This window comes from Elephantulus edwardii, unplaced genomic scaffold (assembly GCF_000299155.1).
Source record: "Elephantulus edwardii isolate Elephantulus edwardi_28Jun2011 unplaced genomic scaffold, EleEdw1.0 scaffold00014, whole genome shotgun sequence".
Taxonomy (NCBI): Eukaryota; Metazoa; Chordata; class Mammalia; order Macroscelidea; family Macroscelididae; genus Elephantulus; species Elephantulus edwardii.
In genome coordinates, this window is record NW_006399764.1 from 12,703,084 (window position 1) to 12,726,549 (window position 23,466).

The 23,466-nt window shown below is 44.5% G+C and overlaps 1 protein-coding gene across 2 annotated transcripts in view; it reads left to right on the forward strand.

The window, feature by feature from the left end:
- Window positions 1-23,466, forward strand: part of SLC24A2 (solute carrier family 24 (sodium/potassium/calcium exchanger), member 2) — a 311,194-nt gene that overhangs the window by 235,938 nt on the left and 51,790 nt on the right. The window contains exon 4 of one of the 2 annotated variants that reach the window (XM_006881276.1): window positions 10,225-10,275. The exons of the other annotated variant lie outside the window; for it this stretch is intronic. Within the exon in view, the coding sequence (XP_006881338.1) occupies window positions 10,225-10,275 (51 nt within the window). The remainder of the gene's footprint in view (window positions 1-10,224; window positions 10,276-23,466) is intronic. 2 annotated transcript variants of the gene reach the window in all.

The window sequence follows — 23,466 nt, forward strand, 5'->3', positions numbered from 1 at the left end:
TTTGTCTTCTTGACATTGAGCCTCAATCCATATTGTAGGCTGCAGTCCTTGACACTCTGTCTTGGAAAATTCAGGTAATTTGCCCAACGTTGCATGGCAAGCAAGCAGTAGACATACTTGTCAAGTCAGTCTGCACGCTCCAATCTGTGCACTTAGTTGTTTTTGTTGTTAGGTGTCATCAAGTATGACGCATAGCAACCCTATAAATAACAGACCTGAATCCTGTCCTATCCTGTGCCATCCTCACCATCTCTCATACGTTCGAGTCCATTGCTGTAGTCACCGTGCTCACGTAGTCGATCTCATTGGGTACCTTCCTCCCTCTTATTGACCCTCCACCTTTCCAAGTATTATGTGGTGTTGGGGAAGAGTACTGCATATCCCACGGACTGCCAAGAGAACAAACGGATATGTCTTAGGAAAAGTGCAGCCAGAGTACCTCTAGGAAGCAAAGATGGTGAAGCTTCGTCTCTCATACTTTGAACATGTTGCAAGGAGAAGCTTTTCTTTGGAAAGGGACATCATGCATAGTGCACGTAGTAGTGCCGAGATATTGTCACTTGTTTTACTACTCTTTTGGGGGAGAAAAGAAAACAAAAAATTGTGGTAAAATATTAGTGTTTAAGTTAATTATTAGTGTTGGTATTGCTGCCATTCCCCTCCATGCTCATCACTGTTTTACATACATTGGCATGACGTGAAGAGGGGCCATTTAAATTAAATAATTAGTGTTTAACTTAAATTGCATTGAGGTTTTTGTTTTGTTTTGTTTTTTAAATTTTTTTAAAATAATTTTAATGAACATTTACAGAGATTTTGGATTTCCATTCATTCATTGCTGCACTTCTCTCCCCGCCCAGCCCTCCCCACCACCCCATTTCGCTGTGTACCAGGGAGAGAGTGTTTCTTTTACTTTTCAAAGAGAAAAGCATTGAGGTTTTAATGATGCAAGTAAAAGGATAATCTTGAAAGGCAGAAAATCTTACAACTACATTGTGGTTTTTGGCTTGGCTCTCTTGCCAGGTTGACCGTTATAATTTTTTTAGTTAATAAAATTTTTATTTTATACTGGATTATTTACAAATATTGTCTACTTATTTTTCACAGGGGATCTTTCCCATTTCCTTTAGCCACCCCTCCCGTAACCCATCAAATTATGAGACTCGATGATTACCCACACACACCCCTCCCGTCCTCATGCCTCTGCTCCAGCACCATCTTTAAACACACAAACCCTTTCTAGAAACTCTCTCACTCCACCCTGTCTCCCTGCCTCCAGCCCACCCACCTCCTAAGAAAAGCAGCAGAGCAGCACATCCAGATTCGATTTTTCTTGCTTGATCATCCAGAGCATATAAAATATGGTGAAATATGGCCCGAGTCAGCTTATCACAGGACAGAAATCCGTAACCACTGATATTGCTGAGCAACCCCACAGAGGAGCAGGGCTGGAAATTAGGTGACAAATTTATAAGAAGTCAGAGTGCCCAGGGACTCACTGAGCATTTCATTAGGAGCCATCTGGATGACCCACAGTAATGACCACACATTATTGTTCACTGTCCAAGGATGATAATTCCCAAACAATGACGGTGGCTCTTGCCTTGGTGATGCCAGTCCATGGTCAGAGCGGTCTACTATATTTTCCATAGCCCACATATTTCTCTGCAAGATAACTGGGGACAGATACACCTAATAAGCAACTCACATCCTTCCCTAAATTAAAATTAAAAACAAAGCAAAATCTCCCCCTCCCCTCGGTTTGAACAATGACAGAGCTGGCTGGACAGGAACAAGTACAAAGAGGTGGATTAGTTGTGGGGTCATCTCCGTCCGGTCCACCTTACACAGGCTCCACCTTGGTGGTCCCCAAGGAGCCTCAGTTGATGGGCCTTTTCCTAAGGTAGAGGTGAGAGAGCTGAGGGACCTATCCCAGGTGAGGGATATACCTTCCAGCAGAGACAACTGAGCCATGATCACTGACCTTGAGAGGTTCTTAAGCAAGGACTTCTAGTTCCAGTAGCCAGCTAGTGTCATTCATTCACTCATTAAACTAATGTTTGTAAGATAAGTGCACTTTTAACTAGCTGATTTTAAACCAAGGATTAAATACTGGCCTAGTATGTTTTAAAACTTGAAACTAGTTGACAACATTTAAAAATTTAAGTATCACATAAAATTTGCATGAATCCTCACAGGTCTGTCAACAGCTATTTTCTGCCTTCCCCCAATGAAGGCCACAGCTGGACTGAGTGGCTGGTGGGTGGTTTTTTGTTTTTTTTTTTTTAGTTTTCCAGTTTTCCATAATCTTCACCACTCTAGTGTTTTTCTCAGTCCACTTCCCTAACCTGCACACCTGTCTCCCTTGGTGGTCATGTACAGTACACTATGAACCTTTCTGACTCCTATTTTAGCCACAGTATTACCTGGGGGCTGAGACTTCAGGATGCTGTCAGCAGATGAGCATAAATGAGGAAGATACATGAAGGAGGAGGTGGCGGTGGTGGTGGAGGAGATGGAGGAGGTGGTGGTGGTGGAGGTGGAGGTGGTGGTAGCGGTGGTGGTTGTTGTTATTAGGTGCTATCAGATGAATTATGACTCATAGCAACCCTATGACCAACAGACCTACACCTTTCCCTGTCTATCCCATCCTCACAGTGAAGAGCTATTGTTGTTGCTAGGTGCTGTCAGGTCAAGTACTTCTCACAGTGACCCTGTGAAGAACGGCTCTGAACCATGTCCTGTCCTGTGCCATCCTCAGCATCCCCGACACACAGGAATCCACTGCTACAGACTCTGTATCACACCATCCCGTTGAGTGTCTCCCTTGTCTTTTGCTGACTCTCCACCTTTCCAAGGAATGGCCCCTCTTCACGTCATGCCAAAGTATGTAAAAACAATGATGACCACGGAGAGGGGAATGGCAGCAATACCAAGCGAGTGTGCAGGAAGGTTGAACAGGATGAGTATTTCATGAGAAGGGCTAGATTCAGGACATGAAAATTAAAGGTAGAGAGGTAGCGCTGTGCACGTGTCCATGTGTGTTCCTGTGGCCTGTTGGAACCCTCGCAGCTGACGAGAGAGTCGACTATTTCAGCTCTTTTCATTTGCAGTGTTCTTGCCTCACTTGCAAAAGCCTGAGTGAGAGGTTGTAATGTCATAGAACATAAAGAAATACACACGAGCATGGAACTGGAAGACTGTATCACAGACAGGGCTCCATGGGCACAACCCTCTCTGTTGGCACCTTGTGTGTGATGTGTACGTGCACCGCACGCTGAGTATAGTTGTCTCCAGACCAACATGGAACATTTAAGGGCTTTTAAGGGAACTTTAATATGCAAACATCAATCTCCCACCAAATGTTAAGCAGAGCTTCTGCGATGACTCAGTACTTTGATAGCTTTTTTGGTATATGGTTTTGAATTTGAAGGTTAAAATATTCCTTCTGACTTGAGTGAGAAATGAGGAATTATGGTTGTTTCCTCATTTAACCTCAGTCTCTTGAAAGTTTCTTATTCTCCTTTTCGTTTTAAAAAGAACATTTGATCTAAGAGGATAATGACCAATGAAAACCATTTAATAGACTGCCATTAATTAGGGAGGGCCATGTAACCACATTAAGACAAAACCAAAATGGGCTGTAGTACACATGGGAAGTAGAAGACATCATTTAACTCAGGATTCATGTTTATTTTGATTAATATTTTCACAGAAAGGGAGAAGAGAAAAAAGAGAGTGGTGCCATTTTTAACCCCGAAATGTTGAAAGAAATGCCAAAATTATATAAATCTACGATTGTTGTTGTTGTTGTTGTTATGTGCCGTCAAGTCACTTGAGACTCATAGCGACCCTGTGTACAACAGCCCTAAACCCTGCTCTATCCCTTGCCAGTTTTATTGTCTCTGACACTCTTATCCCCATTACCCCAGTCACTGAAACAATCATTCTCATTGAGGGTCTTCCCCTCCAGCTCTGTCCCTCCACCCTCCCAAGCATGAAGTCCCTCTCTAAGGACTGATCCTGTCTTGCAACATGTCCAAAGTATGTCAGATGAAGCTTCAGAATCCTTGCCTCCAACGAGCAGCCTGGCTTTACCTTCACCAGGACCAACTTGTTTGTTCTCCTAGCAGTCCATGGTATATTCAGTACTCTTCTCCAGCACCACAGCTCAAAGGTATCAATTCTCCTTCTATCATCCCTAGTCGTTGTCCAGCTCTCTGCATTAAATCTACAAATATAAGTGTTTTATTTGCAGGGAATAGAATGAGATATTAAAATATTTAACCTTATAATATCTATTTACAGAGTTCTTGAACATTCATACTCAATATCAAAAACAAATTGGGGACTGGAAAGTGGGAAATACACCCTCAGGCTACACATTAACATTGTAACATTTGGTTCTGGAAGTGAGCCAGGCAGCCTCTTATAACAGCTTTTCTTCTGACATCTTCATGTTTAAGGGAGGAAGATGTTGTCTAGAGGGTTTTATTGAAGTGCAGCTATCAAGTGGAGCTTGGAACCCAGAGAGATCACTGGAGTTTGACTTGGATTGAACCAGGCGTCCCTGGATAGCCCTTAGCCACTAATCAAAAGGTTGGTGGTTCAAGGCCACCAAGATGCCCCTTAGAAGAAAGAACACAGCCCTAAAAACTCTATAGAGCACAGTTCTTTGAAACACAGGTCACCATAATTCAGAATTAGCTCAGTGGCAGTTGGTAACTTGTAGGATTTAGCTGCCTGGTACTGGACTAAGTTAGATGTTCCTGGGTTCCCTCTGGCAGGTAATGAAAAAAGGTGCGAGTTAATGAGCATATCTGTGCCACCCTAGTACCAAATGCTTCACATATACCTACTTTTCTCATCTTCCCTAAATCTTCCCGAGATTTCTCTCTCCACTCTGTCGAAGAGATTGTGACTCAGAGGGGTGCATCCCCTGCTTACCCTCCAGTTCCCGAGTCCTGTCTGTCCTGCTCAGGTTCTGAACCCTGGTGACCCCTGTGACAGCAGCCAGACAAGCGTGCTCAGACATCAGTGCCAGCCTTCCTGGCTTTGGCAAACCCCGGGACAAGCACACAAAAGCCTCTTGAATCTCACTGTCAGTTGAGAAGGTGCATCTCCAGACTTTCTTTTCCACATATGAAAAGGAGCTCACATTAAGCAGAGTGCTGTTCTTGGTTCTGTTGTGTGGGATCTAACAAGAAAGAGGATCCCTGCCTCTCAGATAACAGAAAACCCAGTAGAGGAGGCCAGCAGATCCTGGGAGCAGAGGGGCCCAGGTTCTAAGAAGGGACGCTGGTTCTGTGGTGAGTGAAGGATCCGTTCTTCACCTCCTGTGCCCATGGTTGCGGTCCATGCCCCAACTTCCCATAAATCTGAGAGTGAAAAGGATTTCTTTAAGGCACAGGCCAATACAGAAGTGTGAACAACATTTATTTAAAGCCTCTCTAAGTAGGAAAGTGGTGGCTTGGTGGTAAGAATTTGAACTGCCAACCCAGAGGCTCACAGTTCAAATCCACCAGCCACTCTGTGGAAGAAAGATGGGCAGTCTCTTCCTGTCTGATTCACTCCCTCTGAAAACCCACTGGAGGTTTAACAGCATAGGTAGGAAAGAGCCCTGGTGATGTAGTGTATAACATATCAGCCTGCTAGTCAGAAGGTTGGCAGTTCAACACCACCAGCTGCTATTCCACCGGAGAAGGCTAGCTAGTCTCTTATAAAGATTTACAACCTCAGCGACATGCTTGGAGGGCTTAAGAGTCAGAACTGATTTGAAAGCAGTAATTCTAAGTAGTGGTTGACTCTTTTGAAAAAGACAATAAGCCCTCTGTATAAGGCAAAGTCCTTTAAGCATCTTGCTTCATATTGCATGCAGTCCTCTTCCACGTCGTCAGGACAGTACGACAGTAATAGCTGCCCTTTGTAGATTGCTAAGTATGACCATCATCACATTTACTCTCCACTGGAAAACTGGGTTAAATACAGCTGCTCTCTGGTGGCCGAGTGGGTAATGAGTTGCGCAGACATCAAAAAGGCAAGTGATTCGAATTCACCTGCTGCTTCACAGGAGAGAGCTGGGCAGCCTCCTCCCACGCAGCCTCTCGAAAACCCACTGGAGAGTCACCTTTGAGCACATAACCGCTGTCCCTTTACAGCTGACTCTGTGAGCCCTCAGCAAAATGCAGGCCACTCAGTCACAGAGCGGCTAAGGGGCAGATCTTGGGTTCAGACCTAAACTTGTGGCTTCAAGGCTCATGTCCTTCACCCCCTTGTGCAACTGGACACACCCCTTCCATGGCTGTGGGGGGTCCAGTACCCACACACACCTCCCTGGTAGGTACTTCACAGCTTTAAGGCGAATGTGCTGTAGATTTGGAGACGGCTTGCATTTTTAGGTCTTCTTAAGTGATCCGAGCCCATTCCAAAAATAAACGTAGCTCTTTGATTTAAAAGATAATCAAGTTCATCATTATTTTCCTATTAACTAGCACATAATAAATTCTGCTTCTCATTGATTTTTCTACCTATTTTTTGTTCTGAAGGAGAAAGGGAAAAAAACCTAACTCAGCATGGATTTTTTTTTTTTTCCTCTATTGCCTTTCTGATTGAAACATCAGAGCGTGGAGATCCAGTAATGGGCTGCTCCCATCTTGGGGGATTTGCTGACAAGGGATTGAGGATGCCAACAGCCCACCTTAAAAGTGGGTCAAGAGAGGTGGTGTTGCTGGGAGGCGTCTATGTTCTCGCCCCTCTCAGGAAAAGGAGGAAATGAAGAGCTCAAAATGCTAGTTCTCACTCTCAGATTCTTGGAGACTAAAGGCCAGACTCTTGTCTTGATTTTGACCGTCCTGAAGCACAGACAAGAACTCAGAGGTTCCTTGAAGTCAGGTAATGAGATGTCTTGGCGAAGCCTGAAAGGACGCGGACGTAGAATGATGCTGTCCTCCTGGAATCTGGAAGCTGCACCTTCGTCTTAGTTGCCTTGTGCTGCTGTTCCAGAGTCAGTCACATTCTTGTCGCTTAGGAGGTGAGGGGCCTGAATTCAGGGCTCTGGCACGAACGGAAGGTTTTCTGTCTGTTGGTTCTGGAGGAAAGTCCAGAAGCAGGTCTCTCCCGAGCTCCAGCTCCTGGCAGTCATCATGGGGGGCATCTCCCCGCCCCCTACGTTAGATCGCCTCTCTTTAGTCACAAGAGATGACTTTAAATACAGCTTGCCCTTTTCTTGTCTCATTAGCATGGCCAAGAAAATCCATTTACAAATGAGATTATAATTGCATGCTGAGAGGTGAGGATTTGCAGCAAATATTTTGGAAAGACGCGGTCCAATCAATAGCAATGCCTGTGACCCTGTTTGGATGAAATGGTGTGAAAGCAAGTGTGGTTGGTACCCATGATGGGCATGGTTCATGATACTCACAGGTTCATCACAAACACCAGCCAGCTGGGGTCGGGATGATTTTCCCCAGGCAGCGTGGCCTCGCTAGAGGAGTAAGTGTCGAAAATAGGGGCCAGGTGGTCCCAATAAAGAAGCATTTCCTCTTGAGGTCTAACCCAGCCTGGCTGCCTCTTGCTCCGCTGATGCAATGGATGTTTCTAGAGTGAGATTGAACAGCAGTCTCTCAATGCCCTCCCTCCTCTCCCAGAGAAACTCAGTATGGATTTGACTCACTTTGAATCCTGGTCCAATGATGTTAAAGAGGATGTGGGTTGAGTGGGCTGATTGGACGCTGTGATCTGAGTAGGTGAGTTTCACCCCAGAGATTTGCCTTTCAGCCAGACACCCCGCTGCGTGCTAAGGCCAGGTATTCGTGGGCTATGGGACACCAGACAGGTGTGTGATGTTCTCCAGCTTGTATGTGTTGTGCCTTTCCTAGTCAACCTGTCACAGCCTCTTCCTGCATCTCCTGAGGCCTGGGCCGGAGACACTACAGGCCTTGCTTGCCTTGGGATGCTGGGCATTGTGGGGTGCTGCCGCCACTGTCTCATCATCATTCCTTTGCTGTGTGCACATAAGATGATATTCTAACAGGCTGGTTCCCTTCTCTGCCTTTTTATGTGGCAAACCTTGTTCCCTTCACTTGGGCAGCTCTCTCCTTCCCTCTCCCTCTTTGCTCGCTGTGCTTTGAGTCGCCGCGTCACCTGTGGGGATTCTGTTTTCCAGTGCTCTGACTCCTTCTCCTCATCCATCTTTTGCTGCATTTTCATTTGTTCAGTCCAGTTCTTGTTCCACTGCCCCATTTATCATCCAAGGCAACAACAAAATACCGCTGGAGTCATTGGCACAGTGGCAACATGGGAACTTTATTAAAAGCCGTTCTAACTCCAAATATAAGCAAATAGAGTGAGCATTTAAAACCATGATTGCATTCATTTATTTCTAAATCATTGCACAAGAGATGGGGTAAAGAATGTAGCCTACCCCAAGCAGCTGTTTGACAATTCTGGATTGGTACTTGAAAACAGGTGTGTGCATACAGAGAGCTTCCCAATTCAAAAGGCAGAGTCATAGAAATGCAACAAGTGTCTTCACTAAGCAGAATGTAGTTACTTTGCAAACACAGAGAGCCACCCACATTCTATTTCCTGAGCAAATAATGGGAAATGCCAGCTGCTATTTATGCTCTACCTTGAAGTAAGGGGGTTATAAAAAATTTAGTGGCTTATATAATGCAGATTTGCTTTTAAAATCACACATACACACACACACACACACACACACACACACACACGCAGACACACTATATGAAGATCTGTGTGTACCACTGTGAATTCCAAACTTGCGCAATGTCTTAATGTCATAAATAGAATGTTTAAAATATCAGGAAAAAATAATAGCATTTCATTGAAGGAAATCCCCAGAAGTCAGTAAAAAAGAAATCTTGTTATTTATACAAAAATTCCATTTCATACTGAAGCACCTGCAATCTCTTGCAATATATCAAACAAAATCCAGAATAGGCTGGGTTTTGCAGAAACATAAAGATAAGATGATTTTTCTTCCTGAGGTGTTAGTGCATTAAAATAACCAAATAGAGAAATTCTCCACTGTGTGGAAAAAAGAATACATACACAGGGAGAGAGAATATTAAATTAAAAAGAGAAATACTTACTACAGTGCTTTAAGCGACCTTACACACAAAGCTCCTCAATTACTAGCCGATGCATATGTAGATTTCCGGCAGCCGCGCCCACGTTAATGGGCTTCAGGAGCCTTCTGCAGGGTCACAGGAATATCTCTTGAGTCTCATTAATTTCTTGGTGTTTATTGGGAGAGTTGTCATGAGCAGGGAAAATAGTTTTAGCCTGCCCCCTCTGTGGCTTCAAATACTCTGAGATTTTCAGAGGAACAAGAAGACAAGTTTCTATTTCAGAACTGAAGGAAGGAAACATAGATGACGAGGCCCCCACCTCCTTTCCCTTGCTCTACCCCAGCTGCCTCTCACATGAACTGGCTGTGGACAGCCTGCATCAGGGCGGTGGTTTCCTTCCGCAGCCTGAGTCTTTAGGCCCTCTGTGCACAGGGAAGGAAGGGGCTGCCCTCGCCCTCCACCAAGCAGCAGGTGATACCTTGACAGGCAGCTGCTCGCCCTGTCCAAGCCAAGCACCTCTTCTAGACCATTCCACACCTTCAGCAACGCCTCCTAGCGTCTGCAGGTATCACGTTCAGAGTTGTCTTTTCTGAAATACAAGATGAGAGGCAAAGGGAAGGTTAGGATTTGCTTTTTTGTCTTAACCTTCCAGGGAGTCCGCCTTAAGCTTGAGAGCGTGGTTCTTCTGGAGAAGAGCTGGGAATGGAACATTCGAGACTGTGTGTCGCAAGCAATCCCAGTGCCTCCAAGCGGCAGTGGGCCTGCACATTGTCCTTGTTTAGTCTCTTCCTCATGGAGTGTCACCTCCATAAACATTCCAGGGCTGGGCGATACCTGCTGTGAAGCTTGCTCTGCCAAGTATTCCGCTTCGTCAGATGTTAAAATAGCCGTGTCCTCTTCTGTAATGCAGGGCACATCCTACCCCCAGGAGAATAATATATTTTCAGTGATTTCTGAAAATGGGCCGTGAAAGCTGTCTGCCACATGGCCCACGTTTGCACATCTCTATATAGTTAGGATTGCGGAATTTGACAGTATAACTCTGAATCTGATTAATTAAGAATGTGTAAAAACAAAGTTCTTGCATTACAGCTCGTTCCTTATCTTTGTGTCTTTTACTGTGATGTTGTAGAACTTGGATCATATGGAAAACTAAAATATTATGACACAATGACTGAAGAAGGTAAGCATGATTTTAGAATTGTATGCATTGGCTTTTCTTTTTATTTTTCATTTCCAGCGTCTGTTGCTTGCCCATTCTTATTCCTCTTCTTTTTACTCTTTGGTTTTCTTTTTGCATGACTCCTGTGACACTGTGTAATTTCTTATCCTTTCTGCGTTTTGGTCTCGTTTTCGCCATCGTGTTTATTTGGCATTGGAGACGTGCAATAATACCATGGGAAATCATGTTATTCCATTCAAACGACCCACACCATCGCTATCGTGTAACACTTGAGAAATGGTGTCCACAGGCTAAGTGCGCCCAGCAGCCCACTGCCTCCCCTCACCTCACCACCCCCCACAGAATCACGAGAAGCCAATATTCTTCTTGAAACTTGCCTTTGAGTCAGGGCGCCTGAGACGGGTGGTCTGATGCCTTTCTCATCTACACAACAGAGCAGGCACGCCATAGTGACGCCTAACCGGAAGGGCCCAAACCACTTGAACCTGGCTCTGATGCAGAATGCTCATGACCTTGATCCTGTGACCTCTGTTGACTGATAGGAAAGAACTCATTCCTGAGAGACCAGGGTCGCCATGCCAGCCAGTGAGAGAAGACAGCAATTTCTTTTTCCCTTCTGGCTTGGAATCCCATTCTGTGAGGCTGAGACGATCCTTTTAACCAGTTTCCTTGAAGAAATAAAGCGTCATAGAGATTTTTTTTAACACAGCCTTGCCTCCTTATTCTCAGCAGCTACGTTCTATAAGGAGTCGCTGGGTGGTGTGTGTGGTTGGCACACTTAGCTGGTAGCGAAAGGTGTGAGTCCTCCCACAGATGACTCGGAAGAGCAACCGAGCGACCTCCCCAACCAGCCAGCCGTGGGAGGCGTGTGGGTCACAGCTCTCCCCTGATCACAGGGGTTACCGTGTGCCAGCGTTGATCCCACAGGAACTGGGTAAACCTTCTGTGACCTCCTCAGAAACGCTGAATTAGCAAATGCCGGATCACCTTTGATCCACAGGTCCATTTTGGTGAGCAGGTGATTTTGCAGATGTGAAATTCATGAATGAGGACCCCCTGTATTTACCAGTGATTTCCATCCTCGAGCACAGCCTCGGCCCAGTCAAGATTCTGATAGGGAATCGGGAATCATTCTCTTAATCAAGCTCACCACGGGGCAGTAACTTGAAAATGCTGAACTCTTGTGAAGGGAAATGTCCTATTTCCCTCTGCCCCATGCCACCCCACACGTATTGCCAACTTTTGGGCTATAGATAGTGTATTTATACGGTATGATAATTTTTGGGCCTTTTACCAGATTTTACACAGATAATGACAAGAAACCCAAAAGTGCCCCCCCCCCAAGAGGATCAGTGAATTTTCTCCCTCTCGATAGGAGAGTCTTCTAGATGCACTGCATTTCTTGCTTTCAGCTTCCAGTATTTCTGAGTTGCCTTAGTTTGCAGTGACCTCCTAGTTGCTTTGCATGCGAGAGCAGACATGTCCCAGCCTGGGGAAGAAGCAGCCCCTTCCAGACCCCCTCGTACTCTGGCTTCTGCACAGCACTGAGCCCATCCCGGCATCACTCCTGGGCTTCCAGTCGTTTCCTCAAAGCTACAGACCTCAGTGGGGGACAGGACCCTACTAGGCACTTGGGAAAATCTAAAAAGTACTTTCCTCGAGTATCAAGCGGTCCAAGAGCAGGATACCACCTGCAGGAAAGCATCCTGCCACTGTGGGGGGGAAAAGGGGCAACACACGCCCTCAAGCAAGGCTCCAGCCCCACCTCTTCTTTTTATCTCAAATCTTCAGACTGTTTCTGTTTTTGTTGGTGATTGACAGGAGAAGCCAAAGATGTGGAGTTCCCCGTGATCTGACAGGTCCCGGAGTGTCCTCCAGCACCTCGCCTTGTTTCCACAGCCCTCTGCAGAGCTGTCCCGACCTCTCCCTTTCCCTCTTTATTCCACCCTGCCCCTTGCCGTCTGCCTCACCTTCCTGGTGCCGGTGCAGACTCCCCCTGTCCCTGCCCTGTCCCCTCTCCCTTACTCTGTAGCTTTCCTTCCTCCTACAGCATCCATTTGAGCAAATGTCACCATCTGAGAGCACCCCTTCTCCCCTCTCCCCACCCCAGACAACTCAAGATCCCAGGAAAACAGATGGATACTCCACCTCCAGTCTGATGACATCATTTGATACCTACTGGGCTTTCTGAGCCAGAAACAAAGTCCAAATGATGTCTGCATGGAGAGTCCCGAGTGGCCCTTAACAAGACTGGGGGTGTGCGTTGGGACCCCCAAGTGTCACCTTTCTCATTCTTTACCCTTCTCCTGACATTCCCTGCCCTTGAGACAAATCGCACAGATCCCACTCTTAGCTGAAAATGTGTCTCCATTACAAGGATAGCTAATTTAGCTAAGGTTGCATTTCCCTTCTAAAGTGTGCTAGGAAATCCTAATTTCTCATATCACTGGGAGATGGCATCAACCCAGAAAAGAAGAGGAATAGATCGATTTCCTACATAAATCAGGGTGACGGACTTCTAAGCTAAGTTGGCTTCCTGCATATGACTTCTCAGAGTCGTTACTAGCATGTTGTTGTTGTTGTTGTTTACCATCAAGTAGGAACCAACCCATAGTTGACGCTCTGTCAGGTTTCCAGAAGCAGGTAATCAAACAGGAGGAGAGTGCCCATCCTTCTTATGCGGAACAGATGGCAGATTTGAACCTCGTGTCTTCAAGACTGCAGTGCAGCTTCTTACCACTAGGCCAGCAGAGGGAGTCATGAAGAAAGGCAGAGTTTACAGTACTACTCACAGTTCTGACGTGGGCCCTTCCGGAAATGCTAGTTGTTATCCTTCCCCTGACAGGAATCTCTGAACAATTTAGAATCCCTTTAAACAAGTAGCAGTTCTTCTCAAGTACTCAAGTTTTATTGTGTGTTGTTTTTGGTTTTGGTTTTTTCTTATTGTGTGCTGTGGACTGGCACAGGAGGAGATTGCCCCTCCTCCAGCAGAGCATCTGTTGGATTTGAACTGCTCGCCTTTGGGATTGCAGTGCAGCTTCTTGCCACTAGGCCACCGGAGCTCCCTACTCAAGCACTCGAGTTTTGTTGTTGTTCATTGCCATCAAGTTGAAGCCACCTCATAGCTGACCTTCCAGGAGATTTTCAGAGACTATAAATCACACAGGAGGAGGTTGTCCATCCTTCACCCCTGGAACAGCTGGTGTTCAAACCTCCTGCCTTTGGACTGACAGCACAGCGACCCACCCTCAGGTTGTTTTAGAGCCAGTGCTTCCATCCAGTGCTCTCACCCATACCCTCTGACAGTGACCGTGACACGTTACACTTGACTGAAGCCTAGTCCTGGGGTCCTGGCTAAGGGATTCTAAGTCAGCTCAGTGACCTCACATGATACTTCTTCAAACTCTCAAGGCCCTTCCCATTCTATTACATATAAGAGCTGTGATTTATGCCACACCAGGCCATGCAATTTAAGGAAGTGTACTAAAGAAGTTTGGAGAAATTACTGAACTGACTAACCTTTGAAAAATAGTCAATCTGCTTAAACATTCCTTTTCACAGTCTTTAAAATCTTTCTAGCCCTTGGGTCCAGCTTTATTGCTATTGTCCATATGACTATTCATCCTATTACTGTCTCCAGGGAATTGTCTAGATTATTTGAGAGGTTTCTTTCAGAGAGTCCTTTCCCCTACCCTCAAGAGGACCCAAGTGGAAAGATGAGTTCTTAGTATCATCCTCTGTCTAAAGATCGCTGTGACATAGTCTGTAGGGAATGGTGGTGTTAGCCCAAATGTGCTGCCCTCTCATGGTTTGAATCCACCAGTGTCTTCACAGGAGAAATAGGAGCATTCTTCTCTCATGCAATTTACAGCCTTGGAAAACCCACTGGTAGGTCAACTAGGAGTCATCTCCAACCCAACAGCAATTAAGTGAGTGAACGAATGAGTTCTCTAACGAGGACCTGAGTCACCATTTTCTGGCTGGGTAGAGAATTGTGCCAGCATACTCAATTACTCTTACGCACCTAGGCTATTCCAGTTATTGTGCTAGGTAGTTTGAAGAAACACAAGATAAAGAAGGTAGCGACACACCCCCTTCCCATAGATCTTACACACCAGGGGAGAGAGAAATCAAATTCTTTAGTCACTGAGCCAAGGAGAAAGTGGTAAGTATCATAGGAATTCAGAAAAGAATGACAGATTACAGGAGGAAGACAGATGGCTTTCAACTGAGGAGGCTTCTGGAAGATTCTCTGAAGGAGAGAATCTTTGAACGGAACTCTAAAGAGTTAGGATGTTAGGGGCGTGGGTCACCTGAGAGCAGAAATAGCAAGGGCTTTCCATGCAAAGAGAGGAGAAGACACAGACAGAGTCAGGGTGCATCAGTACCAGCCAGGTGCCTCCCATCTGCCAGTGCAGTGCTGGGGGCTGTAACATTTCATCATCATCATTGTCATGCTAAGTAGATTCAACAGAAGATGAGAGAAACAGAGCTCAAAGAAGTCGCTGACTAGATGAGGAAATTAAGACTCAGAAAGGCAAAGTTTGCTTGGGAACTCAGATACTGCTGATGTAGGATGGGAACTCAGATACTGCTGATGTAGGATTTGAACTCAGGACTGTGTTGTTCTGAAGTCCCTGCCCTTGCAGCACCACTGCCATGTACTACACACACACACACACACACACACACACACACACACACCCCAAAGGAGCAGGAGTCGGGGGAGGAGACAGACGTTAGTCTATGTAGTAGTAATGAGAAACAAGAGAGTTCAAGTTAGTTCTAGCTTATGAAGTAGGAAATTGGAAGACTTAATGGAGACTGAATCATAGAAAATATTTAAAACATAGACTGAAGAAAGAGCACCATAGAATAGATAGGCAGAGTGTACTTTCAGATTAAACGCCCCGGCTTAAACACGTTCCTGAAAGCCTTTACTTTAAACAGTATTGTCCAGTGCTCGCAGACACTGGACAAAACCTATGACATTTGCATTCCGTCCTCACCCTCAGAATGTATTCACTTCCTCCCCCATCGCCCAGCTGACTCATTCAAAGCCTGAATCTAGACTCAAGCAGCACATTGGCCGCACTCTATGTCCCCTGCTCCCAAACCAAGGCAGGGCAGCCGTGCCTTAACTATGCAGTCCTGCCTTCACACACACGTGCATCCATTCACACCCGGTGTGTACTAGACTAGGTGCAAGACCTATGGCGTTCATCTGAAGAACTCCCCATCCAGAGGGCCACACAGTGAGGAGTGAAAGGCCTCTCACTAGGCCTTGGAAAATGAGGGCGGCTTCTCAGAAGAGGCAATGACCCCCTGGCTCATCTCCCCTTCCTAAAACGGCAACTTACGTTCTTAACCACCTAATGTTAGTATCTTCACTTTACTAGAACTGAGCACCTATTCTGGGCCTCTTTCCTAGGCCTGGGGATTAGTTAAGCCACTTCTCCTGAGAACAGTATTTGTTTATGTCATGAAACCTTTATAGATAGGCAAACACAGGATTCTAGGGATGGGACTTTGGGTGACTTCAGACTCCCCAATATGCACATCCACCTTCTCTCTTCATGCGATGACTCTGCATAGTGTTGGAAAAGCAATCCCCAATTCTCACTTAAACTCAATAATCCATTATTTTTTTTGTCTCATCTGCCACTACCCAAATTCCATACTGCTTATACCCAATTGTCTTCCATACCTCAAATAGTTTCTCTATAAATTGAACTAACCTCCCCTTTAAAATTACTTCAAATAAAATTTAAAAAAAAAACCTATAAGGTAGCTCAAGAGAAAACATGCTTTTATGTGTTAAAAGAGATTCATTAAAAGACGTTTCCACCATAGGATGTGACTTTTGTAAATAAACAAGGTATGTAAGTAGCTACGGAGACAGATTTCCTGACTGACACAAGTTTACATACAACAGCAAACCATGAAAATCACCTGGAGATCTATAAGAATCACCTGGAAATCTTGTTACACTCTAGATTTCAACCTGGTATATCAGGGGTTTAGGGAACTCTGGTGGCGTAGTGGTTAAGGAATTGTGCTGCCAACCCAAAGGCAGGGAGTTCACATTCCCGAGCTGCACTATAGAAGAAAGCTCTTTTATCCTGTCATTTACAGGCTCCGAGAATCTGCTGGAGGGTCAGCAATGAGTTGGTTCCAACTCCACCGTAATGAGTTGATATCCGAGGCTGAGTTGAGTGGATGTCTGTGAATTCTCAGCGGGGGGGGCCAAATTGGAATGAGCTGGTTTGAAGCCCTGTTGTTCACAGACACAGTGAAAAGCCAAGGCTGCTTGGTGCTGAGAAGCTGAGCTTAGTTCTTAGGGAAGGCGCTTGGGATGCCACGCACTGTTTGGAGTGCGTGTCCCCTCTGTAACTGCTCACTGCAAAACAGATCCCAAGTGCTAGTTTCTCTATTTGGATTTTTTCCCCATAATCACAAAAATCCCTTCAAATTTTTTTAAGTAGCAAAAATAAATAGGTCTTTCGTAACAGCTAAGTGACAGTGTGAACTTCTGATGAGCAAGGGGGCATCTGTCTTGCAAAGAGCTGTATTCATTGTGTTGTCCTAACCTCACTGCCATTTGGCAGAAGTCATCTCTAGAAAAACAATCTCATCAACTAGGTTAAAAAGCCAATTTTAGTACACTTGTATAAGGGGGAAAAACATGAAAAGTTGTCTGATCAAAGGAAAAACTTACAATGACCTTTTCCATAATTAAATTAAGGCTACGGTTCCTTGGCAACCACTAATCCTTTGTCCCAACTGAGGAAAATAATAACACCTCACATGAATCATGGCGTCCTCAATTAGGCCTGTGGCTGAGCGCTGAAAAACTCCCATTATTTCAAAGAAGCAGTAGCACCTTAAGGTCAGATAGTCTAGTTGATCATTGGACGTCCTTAATTGCAGTGAAATGCTCCAGTTCTTTTTCAGAGAAAAATTGAATTTTGGAATCCTATTTATCATCATTTCCCATTGCCTAAGATGCATCCTCTGTGAAGGTAGTTCTAAAACCAGATCCCTGGAATTGTCTCTGTCCTTCACGTGGCATTTTAATCCTTCTTCAGATGTGTGACACCGTGATGCATACACCAATATATCAAATTGGTTCTACACTGTTGTTAGGTGCCATCAAGTTGATTACAACTCATAGCGACCCTCAAACAGCAAACTTGAACCTTGCCCTATTGTGCATTAACAGTGGCTTAAATCAGATGGGAGTTCACTTCTCCCTCAAGTGAAAGAAGCCCAGAAGTGATTCTTATAGTAATCCTATTCCTGGGCTCTTCCCACCCTCAACTCCACTACGCTGATATATGACTTTTAAATTCAGAGACATCTCATTGTCCAAGTTCACTGCTGCTGGAGCTCCAGCCATCATATCTGCATCGAGGAAGGAGTAAAGTCCAGAAGTATATTTATTCCCAATGGTTTTATCTTCCTTTGAAGAAACTTCTTTGAAATCACACCCAGTAAAATCAGCCCAAAATGCAGTCACATGATTGAACCTAGCTTCCAGAATCCTTGGAATTATTAAAATTAGGAAAATTGTATTCCTAATAATTTATTATGTTATAAAAAGATAAAAGGAGAATGGATACTATATTGACTGCTTGCAACTGTATGAAAGGCAGCTGCATCCTGTTGTTGACTTGAAACAGAGGGCTATGTAGGAAAAGATTGAGATGTTAAATTTTGGGTTTTTGTACCATTGTATTGGATCTGACTGCCACAGGAGGAGATTGTCCTTCTCCAGAGGAGAATCTGGTGGATTCGAACCACGTGCCTTTGGGATGACAGCTCAGTTTCTTGCCTTTAGGCCATCAGGGCTCCCTGAGATGTTAAATTTGAGGATCCTGTTAGACATCCACATGGATATGTTGAGAATAGTGTGTGGAGGGTCTGGTGTTAAAAGAGAGGACGAGGCAGTATCTGTGACTGCCAAGGTCACTGGATAGAGGTGATGTCTCTGGGAAATGCACATCTTACAGTACTCAGCATCAGTCTTTTAATTACAAAGTAACTACTCTTTCTATTATACAGATACATGTAGAAAGAGGTAAAAAGCAAAAATGATAAAGTTCTTTTTCTATTTTTCTATTCCTTGATTTCCTTCATTTCTGAAAGGTAATACTTTTAACATAATTCCCTACAAATGGGATCAAGTTATGCACTGTTTGGGTCTATTTTTTTTAACCCATTTTATCTTACCCAAAACAGCACTTACAAACTTGTCTCAGTGGTGTCATTTTCCACTGAATGGTTTTGTTACTTGGTAGGTTCAACCAATTCCCAGCTGGTAAATAATGTTGTTGTTGTTGTTGGGTGCTGTCCAGTTGAATACACCTCATAGTGACCTTATGAACACTAGATCTGAACCCTGTCCTGTCCTGCACCATTCTCACATCTCGGACAGCTCTGACAAGCTCATTGCTACAACCACTGTGTTAGCCCACCTGGTTGAGAGTCTTCCTCTCCTACTATTAAACATTAGAACAATTCCTCTTTTGTTTACTTATTACAACAACAAAAGTGTTTGACCATTATCTTTGCTTGTTGGAGTAGACTCTACTGCATAACCTAAAAGAATCTACAGTCATCAAGTTGATTTTTACGCATTACAGGAACCTATTGGACAAAGTAGAGCTGTCCCGGATGATTTTCAAGACTGTAAATCTGTATGGAAGCAAATCACCTCGTCAGCAAAGCAGCCGGCGAGTTTGAACTATAAAACCTCTAGGTTAACAGCTAAGGGTTTTAACCTCTGGGTCACCAAGACTGTTAGTGTGCCTGTCAGACTTTGTTTAGGGTTTTTCATGGTCTGGAAGCAAGAAGGGGACATGCTGTGGTGGGAACTGAATAATCTCTGGAGGAAGAACAGTTTTGTCATCTCATTTAGCGAGGACAGAGACTTCCATCTCAGCTGCACCCTGACTTTCACACCACTTTGATTCTAAAACAGTGTGTTGGAAGGTAAGTTTGTAAGGAAAGAAGGTTGAGTCTCTGTGCAAAGGATTTATTTGAATTTGCTCTCAGAGTCTCTCACTGTTTTTGGACACATTAACTGTTGGGACCCCTTTGTAGAACAATTTGTTAGTATCTTTCAAAATTCTGTAATGCATATACCCCTTCATCTGGCATGGCTGTTGGAGACAGTGAGATTGGCTCAGGATAGGGCAGGATGCAGAGAGCTATTGTTCATAGGATCGCTATGAGTCATAGATGAATTGGTGGCATATAACAACAACATCTTCTGTGTGTCTTCCTCTTAATGTTAAAACTTGGACTCTACTGAACAGAAGACACAGAGATTAATTAGCGTCTAGAAATAGGCATGCCCTATGAGAGGGTAATACTGATGGGAGTGTGTGTCCTCTCTAAATAAAATGGCAGGACCTCCACCAATTATCCCTTTTCCACCACAACCCTTGCTGTCCAAGATCCTTTCTGTCCCTGCAGAAAGTCTACAAACTGCACACTGCCAAGCACACTGTAAGCCAACTTTCCACCTTCCAGTTACCATATCAGGGAACTCCGCTGTGCAAAGACACCATTTCCAATACTGTGTTATATTTCATTCATTCCAAGTTTATGGTTTAACTCATTCAGTCCAACTTACCATGACCAAAGGATTTTTCTGGGCACTTGTACAGATGTCCTGTGTCAGGCTGGGCTTTCTCAAAAAAAAGTATTTAAACTCACCCATTGTTTGCCCCATCACGTCTTTAGAGATGTATTCATGCAAACATCTCCTGGGGACTGGATCTTTGGAAGACAGCAGTCTACTCACCATGGCTAACCTGAGTGACCTGCTTGTAACTGGCATCAAATCTGTCCAAAGACTGAGCTAGCTGTGGGGTTAAAGCCACCACCGTCTTCCTGAAAAGCAGGCCCGAGGAGGTCTTCTCATTAGAATACATCTAGCTTTTGAAACGTCATTGTATCTTCTGTTCATGACCAAAACTGTCAACAGTAAAAGCAGAAAGATGGGGTCCGGCAGTGAAGACAGACTTGGCTGCATCGCATATGCAAAGGTGTGAAGTGGCAGCAGCAGGCAAACTGTGGGTGCTGCTTTTTTTTACGATTTTTGACACCCTTGGTGCTCAAAACATGGCCTTTAATCAGTCAAAGTTGGATATTGTTACAAATTAATACTATCATTCCCCCCCACCCATGAAGCTTTCACTTAAAACATAAAAATTAAAAAGTGGGACTCTGTTCTACAGGGAGACTGGCCTGTTCAATTAAGCATGGTAAGTTTCTCTTTTGATTAAATCTGAAATGAACCAAATCATCTCATTTTAGTCACGGGCCTCTAAGCTTTCCGTCACACTTAGTTAAAGACGCTCGGCTTGTGTCCCCAGCTCGGTTGCAAACCCACATCTCAAATGAGATTTATGAACACTTCTTGTTTACAGCGTCAAGTTGAAGGTTCTTTTGGGAGGGGAGTGGGAAGGTAGAAACTCACATTAACTAACCATTTCCAGACACAGGAAGTTCAGGTAACAGAAACAATATATGTACATGAAATTGTGCCTGTACTGAATACATGTTCACCAGAATCGTGCCCCTTCACATTAACACTGGGTAAATCATCAGCTCCTCATGAAGAACGGCTTTATTAGGTTGTGTTTTAATGTATGTTAATGTTGCTCTTGAGCCAGTATGACTAATGCAAGTGACTTAAAGCAACAGAGAACATCAGCTCTCGTCTAGCATCCACCCCAGATAAAGTCAGTAATTCCTGAGTTCATGACTGCTGCCAGCTTTATGGTTTGTAAAATTCCAGTTTTGTCTGAATTTGAGTTGTGGTGGTTGTTGTTGTTATGTCCAATGGAGTCAGAACTAACTCACTGCTGACCCTTCAGTGGGTTTTCAGAGGCAGCTTAATCACACGGGACAAAATTACCTATCTTTCTCTCACTGAACAGCAGCTGGATTCAAACCACTTGCCTTTGGGATGGCAGTGCAACTCCTTAACATTTGACCACCAGAGCTTCTAAATTTGAGAAGGTCTTCTGAAAAATTACAAGTAACGCCTTCAGAAGGAACTAAATTGTCAAGAAAATTTCCCTAGCAAGCCCTCCAAGCACCTCTCCATGTACTGTCTGCTGACGTTTTTGTTGTTGGTTGTGTTACTGTTGTTATGTTCAGAAACATTTATTCCATTAAACAGTAGCAGGGCAGCTGGGAGTGTTCTTGACCTTGAGGTCCCTGAGGCCACGTGTAGGGCAGAGGGCAGGGCCTTCTAAGTAGAGGGCACAGCAAATGCAGAGACCTTGGGGAGGGACAGTGTTTTGAAGTAACAGCACAGAGGCCACAATGGCGGGAGCAAAGTAAGGAGAAGAAAGTCAAGGCTGCCCAAGTGCACCTCACTGGATAGTCTTAGAGGTCATTGTCAGGACTTGGGCTTTTGCTTTGAACTGGGGAGCCAAGCAGAAAGAAAGAGTGTATTATTTTATTTGCATTTTTAAAGAGCAGAGACTGCTGGACAGACGCTAGCCTGGAAGCTGAGGCAGTAAGGTTGGAAGGGGAAGACTAGTTAGAAAATTTCTGGATTCTTCCACTGAGACTTGATTGTGGAAGGAGAGAGGGTAGAGAGAAGTCGAGTCCAAAACATTGTTAAAGTAGCTGATGTGTATGGGGGTGTGAGAGACGGGAGCTCAGTTCACTTTCTGCCACATCAGTTCCATTGCATGTCTGCTCAGGAGAACAGTAGCCCCCTCCAACACACACACACACCCCACCTTACTTGAATCTGTATTTCTGGGGGCAGGAGTGCAAAAAAAGTCAAGTTCAGGTGCAGTCTGCTTTTTTAAGCTGCCTGCCAAGCCATAAGCTTGAAGAGAGAGACTGGAACAGGAGCACCGAAGACAAAAATAGGTTCAGAAAAACTATTTTCAAGTTTTCCCTTCTGTTTCCTTTCCTTTTTCTTTTTTTTTTTCTCTTCTCTCAAATTAAGGACTGCTTCCCAGGGCCGGTGGCTGGTACCTTCATGTCTACATAGCCATCCCCCTCGTCTTGTCTGGTCTGTGTTGTTTACCCTCACAATGTTCTGTGGCAGCCAAAAGCTGACCTATCCCCACTCGAAAGGATTTCTTTCATGACCCTGCTTATTCTTGGCTTCATGAGGAAGCGGTGAAGGAGTTTCTATGACTGTTTTAATTCATTAAGAGCAGAACAGAAGCCAAATCCATTTCCTCTTGAGTGAACAGCCTCTCCGGACCCTCTTGTGATGCCCATTTGGGGGGCTTCTGTTTCCTGCCAGAGTGATTTGGTCAAGGGTTTTGACCCTTGGTTGCATTCCCAAAATCTCGTATTCACATTTTAGGCCCTTATGCTTTTGATCTTCTCTCTCCACACCTCCCCACCTCCCCCTCAACACACCATCCTCTGAGAACACTCAGCTGGTACTTTTTTCCTGCAAATTTCAGAGCGAGCTAAACTATATTCAAATTGTGTACTAGGTATTGACGTAGGTGCCTCACGATTTGAACAGAGTCTGCTATTTCTGAGATTTGAAGTATACAAATATCTGTAGCTATATAAAAACACAACACTTCCAGGGTTTGCACCACAACAGAGTATATTTTTAAGGTTGCCTGAAAACATGTTAAAAGTCACTTCTTCACTCACCTTCAGAAGCAATCAGTATCTTGGATCTTTTCACTAGGCGCAAAGCTAAAATGATTTCTTAGATGTGTCCCCGATGCCATGCCATATGACAACGTGGAATCTGTGCCGAAAATAGTTTATGGAAGTTGTCCCTTTGCTGCCACAGTCTACTGCCCCTAAGACTGGTAAGCATCCGTTCCATCTTACATCCCAATTTTATATAGTCAGTGGTTGACGTAAAGAGTCACTTGTCATTCATTTCCACAATAATTATAACTCTCTCTGAGGCATAGTGTTTTAACACAGAGCCCTCCTGACTACCTGTTGTGTAGTATCCCACTGAACCTTCCAACAGTCATGATATAGGTGTTCTCCTTATCCCCTCTTTACAGATTCAGAACTTGAGGCTCAGAAGGGTTTAAATGTGTGCATCAGAAAGTTCTTTTGAGCCAACCCAAATCATCGGCCACAATCACTGGCCCTCCTCCTACAGGAGTAGGGGAAATCTGATCGCCCTCTTTCAACTCTAAGATTGCACAGGGATCAGTAGTTCAG